The sequence below is a fragment of the Pinus tabuliformis genome, chromosome 9 (assembly GCF_031772625.1).
Source record: "Pinus tabuliformis cultivar Carrire ecotype Pingquan chromosome 9, CPIR1, whole genome shotgun sequence".
NCBI lineage: Eukaryota > Viridiplantae > Streptophyta > Pinopsida > Pinales > Pinaceae > Pinus > Pinus tabuliformis.
In genome coordinates this window covers 1,237,930,019-1,237,944,708 of record NC_142307.1, presented here as the reverse complement: position 1 = coordinate 1,237,944,708, position 14,690 = coordinate 1,237,930,019, and the positions used below count along the sequence as shown (strand labels likewise).

At 42.4% G+C, this 14,690-nt stretch overlaps 1 protein-coding gene across 1 annotated transcript in view; it reads left to right on the top strand.

Moving 5' to 3' along the window:
• The window catches only part of LOC149153034 (uncharacterized), a 33,470-nt gene extending 19,080 nt beyond the window's left edge, over window positions 1-14,390 (top strand). The window contains exon 3 of the mRNA XM_089443669.1: window positions 14,320-14,390. Coding sequence (XP_089299795.1) covers window positions 14,320-14,390 — 71 coding nt within the window. The remainder of the gene's footprint in view (window positions 1-14,319) is intronic.
• The last annotated feature ends 300 nt before the right edge of the window (window positions 14,391-14,690 follow it).

Genomic DNA, 14,690 nt, shown 5'->3' with positions numbered 1-14,690 from the left:
CCTCAATTTTTCAAAGAAACCCATCTAATTGTGCCTTGTGAATATCTCTAGTACAGAAGGGTGTTGATGGATCTTCACTGTGTTGATGGGTTCCCTCTTATTAAATCCCCCTATAACTTTTCTCTAATGGATGGAGGGTTGTATATGTCTGATACCAAATTTAGTGGATGAGGAATTTTAAATGAAAATTTTGTGTACACAATTCCCCTAGACTGCAATCTTTTTCAACGAAATAGAAGGCTTTTCTATATTCTTTTCACTTCAAATAATGTGGGAAAGTTCAACTCCTACCTCCTTATCACTCTCTGATGAATCCAACCTCTATTTTCCCCTTTTAAAGTTGCTCACTACCAATCCTGTATGTGTTGTTCTATATCCTGTAGGATTTCTTGTAGGATCCTGTAGGTGCTCTTGTGCTGAAAAAATGAATTCTACCTTTCCTGTAGACTACTTGAGGACTGAGAGAAACTTTTCTAGTGTGTAGCCTTGAGAATGTGAATGCCTCTATGCATGGGGATCAACGTTTATTTCCTCATATGGGTGATTTGAGTAGGGTGGTGTGCTACCAGCCGAGGTATGAGTATCTATTTTTTTACCATTGGTCCCACTACTGCATCATCATTCTCCTCACCTTGTAATCAACTCCCACTTTGGGCATCTGTAGCTTAACCACTTTTGACCTCATCTCCCCTTTCTCTAACTTGACTGCTGCCATGTGTGAAGGAACTAATTGTATTCTCTTTGTTGACTGAGTGAAGGTAGCCAAGTTAACTGGCCACCTTTTTCTTATAAAACCAACTCTTTCACAACTTTTACATGTTTGATCATATCATGCTAAAGAGAGACTGGAAGCGAGTTACATACTTGTGCTAATGATTCCTTGATGTTGTTTGTTTGAAGAGTGAAGTCCTTGCTGTGTATTTGCTACATGTGTTTCTTCTTCTTCTTTTTTATTGTCCTCTGATGTTTTTCTTTGTTGTGCAGTTACTAGATGGTGATGTTGATGATCCTGATGCTATTGCTAAGCTTTGGAGGAGCTTCTTTGACCTCTGGATCTCCATGCTAGTGCTGATTGCAACCTCGGGTTTTTTGTTTTTGTTTTGTGGGATAGGCTGCTACAGGATTTCCTACAGGATATCTTGTAGTTTCCTCTCCCTCAAACATTTTAATCATTCTTCACTTCTGGAACATGAGGATGGTTGGCATGGGTAGAGAAGGGGTCTAGGTATTGATGAATGAGAGGTATAGATTTTAGGTGTTTTCCCCTTAATCTTTGTCTTTATCCTCTTTTATCTGTCCCTTTTTCTGAAAACTGTAATAATTTTTTTGAAACTGACTTTATTGGATGAATGCAGGGGTGTTCATGGTGGAGAGAAGCATGGTGATGAGATGGTGAAGTAGAAATTTATTCTTTTGACATAAGCAGGTCATCCCCTTTCTTTAGGGTCACTTCCTTTGGGATTCCCAAGTCAATGTAATTCATATAGGATCATCCTATAGGTTTTCAGGGAATCCTGTAGAGAACACAGAACCCTTGCAAATTGAGCTAAATGAGTAGAAAAATGGAGGGAATGATGGAATGATGAAGGATAATGAATGGAGAAATAAAAAAAATGAACTAGACAAGTCCCTTTTGATCTTCCCTTGTTGCGCTGATCCTCCTCCTGCTGACCTGCAAACAAAATTTTAAAACTTTTCTTTTCTCCTTTTTATTTTTTATATAATTTTTTTCTTCTTTTTTTTCTTTTTTAAAAGCAACTAGTGTGCCTCCAAGAGGTTTTCATCCTAGCCGCTTTCCCTTGGTGCCTCAAAAGGGGTTTTCACCTGGAGATCATTTTTATTTCTTTTTTTTTTTACACCATTAGACCGCCTCAAGAGGTTTTCAACCCAACAGTGGGACTTAGGTGCCTCATGGAGGTTTTCGCCTGAGTCTCCTTATTTTTTTCTCTTTTTTATTTTTTAGTGACCTGATGAGGTAGGAAGTGAGACTTGTTCCACCACCATCACTGTCTTGTTGATGCCTTCAATGAATTCTTGCTTTCACAAGGGCTTCTTCTAAACCTTCAACCTGTGCCCATTAACAAGTAAAGGAATAACCCCTGCATCAATTGTTCTAATCTGTACTAAACCAATATCATGACATTTCTCTATGACATAAGGCCCTAACCATCTAGTCCTTAACTTACCTTTAAAATATTTGTATCTGGAATCATACAACGAAAACCAATCACCTTCTTGAAATTGTTTGTCCTTGATGTTCTTGTCATGCCAAACCTTCCTCTAAATTTGAGTCACCTCTGTGTGTAGGAGGGCTTGCATTCTAAACTCATCTAACCCATTCAGTTGGAGAAATCTCTCTTTGTGTGCACTGCTAAGATCTAGATCTAGTTGGGATGCCATCCTCAATCTATTGTACTCAAATTCAATGAATAATAAGGCCTTCTTCCCATAGACCAACTCATAGGGAGTGAATCCAGTGGTGGTCTTCCAGGTGGTGTTGTAGGCTCAAGTGGCCTCAAATAATCTATCTGTCCAATATTTTTTGTTGTTGCTAACCACTTTGGTCATAATTCCCTCCAACGCTCAGTTGGTCACCTCCAATTTCCCATTAGCTTGTGGGTGATAAGGAGTCGATGTTCTATGCTTGATCTTATGCTAGCTTAACAAGTCTTCAATCATGTTAGATGTAAATTGGTTGCTTTGATCAATGATCAATTCTCTAGGGTACCCAAACTTATAAAATGCATTTTCCCTTAATAACTCAGCCACTTTCTCCTCTGTTACTCCTTTGATTGCCTTGGTTTTAGCCCACCTGGTCAAATAGTTAGTGCACACAATGATGTACTACTTTTCTTGGATAGAAGGTAAATAGGTCCAATGAAATCCATGCCCCACTTGTCAAATGGCTCAAAAGTCACTTGAGGTTGCAGAGGCATTTAATCCCTTGGAGTAGGCTTTCCCATCCTTTGGCACCGATCACATTGACTAGTATACCTTCTCACATCCTGATGAACAGTGGGCCAATAATAACTATCTTGTAACACCTTTAATGTTGTCCGCTTGGCTGTAAAGTGATCTCCACAAGGCCCATCATGATAAGTCTTCCACATAACTTTCTTTTCTCTTTGGAGGAAAAATTCAATGAGAACTGTGTAGACACGAAGTAGTTTGCTATGTCAGCAAACCATGGAGAGAGAACTGAAATGGCAAATAAGTATTCATCTGCTAACTGATCATCAACCATTCCTTCCTCCCTTGTAGGCAAAGTTAATCTGGAAAAAAATATGCAACAACATTCTCCTTTTCGGGCTTATCAATAATAGTTAGATCAAACTACTATAATAAAAGTAACCATCTAATAATCCGGGCATTCACATTAGGTTTATTCATTAAATATTTAATTGCAGCATGGTCAATATGTAAAAATGTTTGGAAACCTTTAATTTAATACCTAAATTTTTTCAATGAATGCACAACAGCTAGGAGCTTCTTTTCAATCACTATGTAGTTTAGTACTACCTTTGACAAATTATTATTGATGAAGTAAATGGCATAAGGTAGCTTTTCATCTATCTGGCCTAGAGCTGCTCGTATGGATTTGTGTGAGGCATCAGCATGTATGTGGAAAGGAAGGGCCCAATTTGGGCCTAGGAGAATAGGTGCAGTGGTTAACTTTTCCTTTGAGGTGTCTAGGGCCTCTTGATAGCTTTTTGACCATACGAATTTAAAGACTTTTTCCAACAACCCAAATAAAGGAGAAGATAACTTGCTGAAGTATTTTATAAACCTTCGATAGTATCCAGCAAATCCTACAAAACTTCTGAAATCTCTTTGCTTTTATGGAGGTGGGACCCTTTTGATGATGGCTATCTTATTTGGGTCCACCTATAGTCCTTGTCAGGATATTGAATGACCTAGAAGAGTCCCTGCAGTCATTAAGAACTCACATTTTTCGGGACTAAGGGACAGGTTCATTTCAATGCATTTGTTCAGCACCTTACCTAAGTTGGACAAAGCCTCTTGGAAATCACACCCATAGGGTGTGAAATCATCCATATAAATTTCTACTACATCATGGACTAGCTAGGCAAAGATACTCGATACTTTTGTCTGGAAAGTGGCAAGGGCATTTCATAAGCCAAAAGGAAGGACCCTATAGGCAAAATTACCCCAAGGACAAGTGAAGGTGGTGTTATCCTGGTCTTCTGGGCTGATCTGGATTTGATTGTACCCATTGAACCCATCTAGGAAAGAGAAAAACTTTTCCCTACCAGGCCATATAGCACTTGGTTAATGAAAGGTAGAGGGAAACGGTCCTTCTTTGTTGCTTTCTTTAATTCTCTTTAATTGACACAAATCCTCCAGTTACCATTTTTCTTTGGAACCAACACCAAAGGAAAGACCCACCCAGTGTCCCAGATAGGGTAAATGAATCTTGCATCTAGCAGCTTTTGTAGTTCTTCCTTGACTATATCATTGAGAGCTAGATTCATTATCCTTTGGGATTGTCGGACTAGTTTGCAACCTTCTTTGATATAAATGTGGTGAGTACGCACCAAGGGGTGAACTCCCTTAATTTCCTTGTAACACCGAGCAAAGGCATCCAGATGTTCCTTTAGCATGTTGCACAACTTTTATTCTTGGTGTACAGAAAGAGATGGATTGATTTTCAAAGTTCTCTCAAGGCTGAATTCTATGATTTTGACATGGGTAGGGTTTGAATCAGCTAAGCATAGATCAATCTAATGGTTTTTATGGGTTTCCTCTACTACTTCCTCTAAGGACAATGTGTTGGGAGTTGGAATTTGGAGCATGTGTTAAATCAAATCATCTTCATCTGGTGGTCCTCCTCCCATGCATGTTTCTAAGGTATAGAGTTGGGCTAAGTAGACTTCATCTTCTTCCTCCTCTTCCAGTCAAAAAGTTAATTCATGCTCCAGAGATGACTGAGCAGGAGGGTATAGGATTAACTGCTTGGACATATGCCCATTTTTTATAGTCATATTTCCAGCCTTGCAGCTAATGTAGGCATCGAAATTGGCTAACCAGGGCCTCCCAAGAATGAGAGGGTAACCAGTAAGATTGGCCTTAGACTAGAGAACTAGGAAGTATGCAGGGTACTCCCAAGATTCAATAGAGACCATCACCTCCTCCACAATCCCCTCAAGGATTATTATTGGGCATGGAATCCCCCCAAGGCATGTTTTGGGGCTTGAAGCCCAAGCTTTGACCAAATCTTGTTGTAAAAGCTCCATGAATTGCTGGCGTGGGGCACGAAAGTATGATAGAGTCACAGGGTTGTCTGCCCTAGTTTGTAATGTAATGTTAGTTAGATATACCTACCCATGGTCCATGACCATTGGATTGTATAAGTAGATCGAGGCTCTAAGTGTAGAAAAGGGAAACGAAAAACGAAGAGAATAGAAGCATGAGAAGTCGAAGTGTAAAGTGTGTCTGTGGGTTGTAGAGTAGGAGAAGGCTCTGCAGGTGAGTGCGCAGAGGCCTAATAGCCCACAGCTGAGTGTGCGGACCCCTGTAGTTGAGTGCGCAGGGCAGGTCGAGTCTGTAACCATTGGAGAATCAATAAAGAGAATTTTTCCTATAATTATATGTATCTTTTTCTAGTTTAATGCATGATTGGATATAATTTGCAAGTATATTGTTTATTTATTACGTGAACCCATATGAATGTTTTGTATTGTGAAGTATAACTTAAGACATCTAAGTTTGCAAAGGTGCTTAACTAATACTGGAAGATAAATAAGATCTCAAGTACTAATGCAGAGCATGGCACAACCCCTGGTTAGGGCTGCGCGAAGGCAGGGTATCAAGCCGTGAGGAACAAAAGGTGCGTGAAACCACCTGCACATAGGAACAAACAAAGGACTAGTCGAACCTTTCAGACATCTCAAGGGTGCAGAAACATAGTTCTATCACCCTCCCATACTACTTCGGGTGAGACCTCAGTTCGTGCTCTGCAGACTGTTGCTGAAAGGGCTAGTAGTATCGGGATTTGTTTGGATAATTAACTCTAAACATTGGTCAGGCCCCAACAATCCAAAAAATGGTTCTGTTGCCAAGACCAGGATCTATATATAGATGTCTGATGTCGTTTCAATGGAATCTGACAAAGAAAGGAATTGACGAGTGGTTGGATAGAAAGATTCACGAGTTCACGACGCAAGAAAAGAGGTCCACGATTATCAAAGGAAGAATGGTTAGATTGCTACTTGTATATGAAGATCCATGAAATTTTCTTTGCATCCTTCCCTATTGAGTTATATGAGTGGATGGCGAAGCCAGCAGATAGCCAAGGAAGGTGTAAACTCGACAAATCTATTGTGTGGACTCCAAAATTGATGCGCAGACTGGAAGGATCGGAAGATCAAATTGCACACGTTGTTGATCATTGGCTCGATCAGATCATAGGAGGATTCATCATCGAATTCGGGGTAGATACTTCAATCAGCTATAGCGAGGTAGTGCAATGCTTCCTCAAGGGATCGCAAGGTAAGTACGTTAAATCTTTGAACACTTGGATTAAAATGCTACTGTTTGAAAAGTGGGTCATGCGAATAAATTGATGTTTGGGGCTACACAAAGTGGGACAATCTAAAAAAATGAAGGTAGCAAAGAAGTAGAGACTAGCCCCTTGATTTCCCCTCTGCGAGGAGGTGAAGAAGAACTCACGAAGGTCTCGCCAAGAAGTGTGATTAATCTAATAAGGCAGAGGATTCCGTGCATACCACCCCCACCCATGCCACCACTAGTTTCACCATCTTCACCCTCGACTTCGCCCATACCACCTCCAACACCACCATGAAGCAGTATGGCCAGCGCGATAAAGCTACCAGTGTTCAAGGGAGTAGGGAATGAAGATCTGGACCAATTTTGGTTTGTGGTAAAAGCTGTATGGGAAGCACAGGTTATCACGGATGACAATATAAAGAAGGCAACATTGGTCAGTGCTCTGCAGGATCGTGCGCTGACCTGGTAGTTTAAGAATTCCAATCACAATCTGAATGCTGGGACAGCAAATAACCAAGCTGTGCTAAACAAGGAATTTAGAAGACCAAAATTGGAGGCACAGTCGATCATTGGATTCAAGGAAATCACAATGCTACCAGGCGAAACCCCATGGGAGTTGGATCAAAGACTAAAGTGCACAATTCATGAAGCGAACATTACCTTAATAGATAGGAAACACCACGAATGGTTTGTAGCCTCGTTAACCTACATCTACAGAACGCACTGTCTCAACAAAGGCTAGCCACTTAAGCTGAGGCTTTGGAGGTCGTGATGAGATTGCACGAGACTCCGATGCAAGATCCTAACCTGGAGTCCAGCAGATTCACGCATAGTTGAAAATTTTTTTCCTTAAGACACAGAGTTTGAAACAAAATATGACGGCTCATCTAGAAGTGTGTGACGAGGTATGGTGCGTAAAGTGAAAGCTCCAGGGGCATGACAAGGACCACTACCCGGTGTTTGTGAATTACCTTGCAGGAGGAGGACCAATGCCATTAAGACTAGAGGCACAAGTAGGACCAAGCGTAGCACTCGCGTTATGGTGCACGATCTATCAAATAGGAGGGAAGCATGCTACAGATAATTTCCATCTATTACAAATAGTATACGCAAAATTCGCAACAGTTGTTTTGTAATTTCTGCAGGTTAGTCGGCCATGATGAGCGCACCTGTAGAAGTTATGAACTGATGATGGATTAGACTCCTACCTATAGAGTTCAGGCTGAAACACAGCCCCTCGATCAAAATGTGGGAATGGCACGCACTGGATTTCAGGGATGCAGATGAGGCCGAGGTGGAATGGGACCAGGAAGATTTCGTGGACAGCTGATATGTTGCAATTGCAGAGCGTCAGGGCATTATGCCCGCGATTGTACAAATCCAACGAGACCATCATGCTTATATTGTATTCAATTTGATCATGAGATAGAGGACTGTCTCACATTGATAGAGAGGTTGCGCAATAAAGGAGCACTCCAGCCTCCCCCGACTCAGAACCTACAAATGATGAGGTTTGAGCCACGCAAGGAAGACCCTAACATAAATATCATTCTTTGGAGTATTATTACGACAGGGGATGACAAAGGCAAGTAGCCTGAAGAAAGTACCTGGGTTCACAGGGCTCCAACAAACAAACCAGAATTTGATTTGGAGCATGTTAAGGAGTCCTTCATGGAAGCTAAGAGGAGCTTCGCAGATGCCTCCACTTCAGGAAGTAAAGATAGAATAGAGCCAGAAATGGACACATCAATACTCACTACGTTCTTAGAGACATGCATGAAGCTACTGCATGATAGCAAGGTTGTAAAGGGGCTACAAGAACTTATAACTAGATGCGTTGGGACTGCGCCAGGAGAACTGCGCGTACTCTGGAAGCTCAGGAAGCACATGACATGAACAGGCAGGGAGATGAGATTGGCCACGTAGATCAGAGAATATGAGATGGACCAAGTGAATTTGGATCTAGGATTGGACGCGAACGTCCTGCCAAAGCAGACATGGGAGTGCATGGGCAAGCCTATGCTACAATGGTCTCCTATCCAACTACGAATGGAGAACCAGCAAAAGATCCTACCTATGGGGAGATTGCAGGGAATCACAGTAGATATCAAAGGAGCAAGCATGCTAGCATGTTTTGAAGTGATAGAGATTGTTGATGACAATAATCCCTACCCCGTACTTTGGGGAATAGATTGGGTCACTGACATGAATGGAGTGATAAATCTAAAGAAGCATAAGATGATTTTTGATAAAAGGTCACTGCGTGTGGTGGTACCTTTAGATCCTGTAGAAGAATCGCGCTACACAGAGCCAGTGCACGATTATGACAATGATGATGACTTGGACTATATCTACAAAATAACCGCGTGGGAGCAGGACTAGGTAAATCCAACTGCAGATGGCCAAATCTCGTGGGAGCACAAAAGCTCTTGCATATTAGATTCTAACGAGGAGATAGAGCGATGGCAAAACTAGTTACATGACATAGCCATGCTCAATTGTAACATGATGACAAGGTCGTTGCGCTACGTAGCAACAGAGGTAAGAGATATGCCTACGTATGATGGGTTGGACGAGGTGGATGATTTCCTGAAAAAACGTTGAAAGGGAAGTACCGGAAAAGCAGCGTTTCGATACTCTGAAATGGGTACTGCAAGCTATGCCCGCAAGATGGTGGGGTACGCACCAATGAAGTTTTGAGGACTGGCACAAATGCAAAAGGATGATGCGCATGTGGTTTGGGAAGCCTCAGATGCGATTAAGAGACAAGTATGATGGACGGGGTGATCCATGTGCACACCTTGCAAAATGGACAAAGGTCTATGGGGAAGAGCCATAACCTGAGTGGGTGCACCTATTCTATCATACCCTAGATATTATACCCATGAATTGGTATATAGAGATAGAGCTCTGCCATGGCACGAACTAACAGGATATGATGCGTGAAGGATTCTTGTTAACCTTCACGTTTGAGGATCATTGGTGGGATACTGTTGATGATGCGCTACAAGCAGTACAAGCAGCTATCTTTAAAATACCCTAGGAAACAATGGAAGTGGTTCAGCCTAAATGGATGACCCAACTGAGCTAAGCGCTGGAGTGTTACAATGTAAACATTAAAGAAGACGAGGAAGATCCGTGAAAAGTTAACATTCCAAAAACTAAAGGCTATCGTGAGGTTCAAGGACTATTGGTTAAAGACCCTGACATTACCGCGTAGGTAAGGATGAATTAGGTGAACATTGGTATGGAGGCCGAACCAAAGTATGCAATGCTTGGCGACTACTGGGATGATGCCACGGCGGATAAGGTCATTGAGTTACTCCATGAGTACCAAGACTTATTCCCGACTAAGATCACGGACTTATAGGGGATCGTTGGCAATTTAGGGATGATGAAGATCACCCTAAAACCCGATGTGAAGCGGGTTAAGCAGAGACCTTACCACTTGAATCTGAAGTACAAGGAAAAGGTCCATGTAGAACTCGACAAAATTCTTGCAGCTGAAATTATTGATCCGATGGAAGAATCCGACTGGGTAAGCCCTATGGTAGTACAAGAGAAGAAGCAGAAGGGCGAGATAAGAATATCCATGGACCTTAGGAAATTGAATGACGCATATGTGCACAACCCATTCCTGACCCCGTTCATAGATGAATTCTTGGAAAATGTTGGTGGGTAAGAATCATATTCTTTCACTGATGGGTTCTCAGGCTACCACCAGATCAAAATCGCATCAGAAGACAAGATAAAGACTACCTTCGCGACTAAGTGGGGTTACTTTCAATACACCGTCATGCCATTTGGGTTAAAGAACATGCTAGCTAGCTTTTTGCACATAGTTGTTGCCGCATTCAAATAATATATCCATAAATTCTTGGAGGTCTATCTGGATGATTGGACTGTATTTGGATTGGTTAAGCACCACGTAGCGAGCTTACGCTTGATGCTGGATACTTGCCAACAACACAAAATCACGTTGAACCTTAAAAGGTGTATGTTGTTCATTCTGTTTGGGAACCTATTGGGACATGTGGTTTGCAAGCAAGGACTAATGGTAGACCCCGCAAAGATTGCAGTAATTCTTAATTTAGAAGCACCGTGAAGTGTTAAATAGTTGCGCGCTACCTTGGGGCATACAGGGTACTATAGGAAGTTCACCAAAATGTATGCCCAGATCACCGCGCTGATGGAAAAACTATTGAGAAAGGATGTCGCGTTCTGTTGGAATGATGATTGCATGAAGAGCTTGGATGTACTAAAAGAGAAACAGGCCTCTGCTCCAATCCTAGTCTTCCCGAAATGGGATGTGGAGTTTCATGTCCATGTTGACGCGTCATGTATAGCGCTAGGAGCAATGCTCACACAAGAGGGTGGAGAGGGCTTGGATCGCCCTATCGCGTTTGCAAGTCACAACTTGTCCAAAGTGGAAAAGAACTATTCCACAACTGAGCATGAGGGGTTGGCTATGATGTACGTGCTCCAAAAATAGCGGCACCATTTGCTAGGAGGAGATTTCAAGATGTATACAGACCATTCCGCACTAAAATACTTGGTCAATAAACTTGTATTGGGGGGGCACATATGCAGATGGCTCTTATTGTTCCAAGAATATGACTTTGAGGTCATGGTAAGGCCTAGACGAATGAATGTCGGACCGGACCACTTATTGCATATTGAGACGGGCAAGGAACCTACTAGTTTGGAGGAAGGATTACCTAACACACAGCTCTTTGTTGTTCGCATCGCGGATGGGCACTTTGAGGATATAATTCACCTTCTAACAATAGGGACTGCGGTGAAGGAATACTCCGTCGATCAAAAGAAGGAACTGCTAGTGCGCGCGACTGCTTTTTCCGTCATCGCGGGGCACCTATACAAAATGGGAAATGATGAGATACTACGAAGGTACGTTCCTGAATATGAACGAATTCAGATCCTTGCAGAAGCACATGGGGGTGCTACATGAGGACACTATGCAAGACGAGCATCCACATAAAATATTCTCCACGCAGGGTTGTGGTGGCCAATCCTTCATCAGGATTAAAAAGCACATTGTAAGGCCTGCGATATATGTCAAAGTACCGGTAAACCATCACAGAGGGACGAGATGCATTTGAATCCACAAATGACACTGCAGCCCTTCGAAAAGTGGGCAATTGACTTTGTAGGACCTATCAAACCTCAGGGAAAAATGGGCGCACGATACATCATATTCGCAGCGGAGTACCTGACTCGCTAGGTGGAAGTGCAGCCAGTCAAAGACTGCATAGCCACCACGGGTGGAAGTTTTTGTTTGAACACGTGTTGACTTGATTTTCTGTCCAAAAATATTAATGAGTGATGATGGTACACATTTCCTGAATGAAACCATCAGCGTGCTAACAAAAGAATTCAAGGTATATCATCAGAAAAGCACACCATATCACCCACAAGCCAATAGGACAGTAGAAGCATTCAACAAAATACTGGAGACTACACTAACCAAAGTATGCAATGCGCAGTGGAGTGATTGGGACCTTTGCGTACCTGCAATATTATGGGCTTATAGGACAACATGCAAGAAACTGACGGGACAAACACATTTAGGGTTAGTTTATGGTGTGGAATATGTCATGCCAATGGAGTATATTGTACCTAATCTGTGCATAGCAGCACTCACATGTATGATGGACTGTGAAGCCCTATAACAATGGCTTGTGCAGTTGTAAGAACTCGAGGAGGAACGGTTCCTTGCTGGCTTTCATCAACAGGTACAAAAGCAGCGTGAGAAGGCCTGGCACGATCGCCATATTAAATTGTGCACCTTCAAGGTAAATGATTTAGTGTTGCTGTATAACAGTAAGTTTTATAAATTCCTGGGAAAGTTCAGAATGCATTGGCTGGGACCATACATTGTTAAACAGATGGAGGCATGGTATAGCTAGTCAAACTAAATGGAGAGCCTTTCCTAGGCAAAGTGAATGGCAGCTGCTTGAAGCCCTACATGGGTGGCCTGGCTATCTGACTAACCGACAGAAGCATAGTCTTTGTGCTCCAAGGATCCGAACAAAGGCGTAGGACTATAAAAAAATGCGAGGGATACCATCACAAATGCAGAGAAGCAATTCCGACATAGAGGTCTCGGAACAATGTATGAAACAGATCCAACAAGCAGCAGCTCAGTGTGTTACTGACCTTGTTGCAATATGAGAATAGTTGGAGGGACTTTGCACAAAGATCACCGCACTGACAAAGTGACTCGAGGGTGAGTCACAATGTTTTTGTTGGGGGCCTGTTGGGAATGGAATCCCCCCAAGGCATATTTTGGGGCTTAAAGCTCAAGTTTTAACCAAATATTGTTGTAAAATCTCCACGAATTGCGGGCGCGGGGTGTGAAAGTATGATAGAGTCATAGGGTTGTCCGCCCTAGTTTCATAATGTAATTTCGGCTGGATAGAACTACCCATGGTCCGCGGACCATGGGATTGTATAAATAAAGTGAAGCTCTAAGTGTAGAAAAAGGAAAACAAAAAATGAAGAGAATAGAAGCATGAGAAGTCTAAGTGATTGAGTCGAAGTGTAAAGTGTGTCTGTGGGTCACAGAGTAGGATAAGGCTCTGCAGGTGAGTGCATAGAGGCCTAGTAGTATGCAGCTGAGTGTGCGGACCCCTGCAGCTGAGTGTGCAGGGTAGGTCGAGTCTGTAACCATTGGAGAATCATTAAAGAGAAGTTTTTCTACAATTTTTTGTATCTCTTCCTAGTTTAATGCATGATTGGATATAGTTTTCAAGTATATTTTTTATTTACTGCGCAAACCCGTATGAATGTTTTGTATTGTTAAGTATAACTTAGGAAATCTAAGTGTGTGAAGGTGCTTAACTAATACTGGAAGATAAATAAGATCTCAAGTAATAACGTAGAGCATGGCGCAACCCCTGGTTAGGGCTGCGCGAAGGCAGGGTATCAGCCTACAAGGAATGAAAGGTGCATGAAGCCACCTACACACAGGAACAAACAAAAGACTAGTCGAACCTTTCAAACATCTCAAGGGTGTGGAAACCTGGTTCTAGCACCCTCTCATACTACTTCAAGTGAGACCTCAGTCCGCGCTCCGCGGACTATTGCCAAAAGGGCCAATAGTACTGGGATTTGTTTGGCTAATTAACTCCAAACCTGGGTTAAGCCCCAACAAGCCAACAATTACTGTGGAATGGTCTGCAAGTTGCAATAATGTTGTGGTCTTTCTCAAAGAACCGTAGAGATTGAGATTCAGCGTGGTGTCCTTGGTCATTACATTAATGGCAGCCCCAAGATCAATCAAAGTGTGTGGGACAATGGTGCCATTGATGTGCACATCTACTACAAGGCTTCCAGGGTCCAAATACTTTGGAAAAATTACATGCCCCAGCATTAAGTCAGATAACTATCCAATGACATTAATGGTAGGGGTGTCTCTTTCTAGCCTCCCTAGATGTTCGAAGCGCTTCTCCTTAATAAACTTGTTGTAAATAGGTACATCCTTTATGGCTTGAAGAAGTGGAATTTTGACACATAGATTTTCAATTCCCCCAGAAGTTCATTCTCTTCTAGGGTAGGCTAGACTAGATGAGTTAATCTCTCAGGAAAAGGTGGTGAATTTATGCTAGGCATGTTTTCCTCTCTTTATTCCTCACTCTCCCTAGATGGAGGTAGAGGTTGGTTGTCTGGGAGTACTCTCCCAGATCTCAGGTTGATTTCCTGAATCTCCATAGCATAAACAGGATAGGATGACTCTCCATTGTATACTTGTTGTGCCTATCTGTTTTTCAGGTTTGGATTTGGCTGGGCAAGCGTCTGGGTTTGTTTACGTGGATCAAGGTGTAAAAGTTGTGGTTGAGTAGGTGGTGAAGGCAATAAAGCTGGAGCATTGTGGTATGGGGTCCTCCACCCATGGGGTGGTGCATTCCACTTAGGTTTTGGTAGAGTATATGGTTGAAATGATTGGCTGGTTGGCTAGGAATGGTACTAAGTTGCAAAGGACCAAGGAGGAGGTGTAAACCAGGAAGGATGAGCAGGGGGCCCCCAAGAGGGAATGGATGTGGTCTAGCTAGGGTTGTAATAGGAATGGGATTACCCTTACATGCTCTGCTGGTATGGCCGAGGCCCATGAGGTCTCCTTTGATTTATGTAGAAGATTTTTT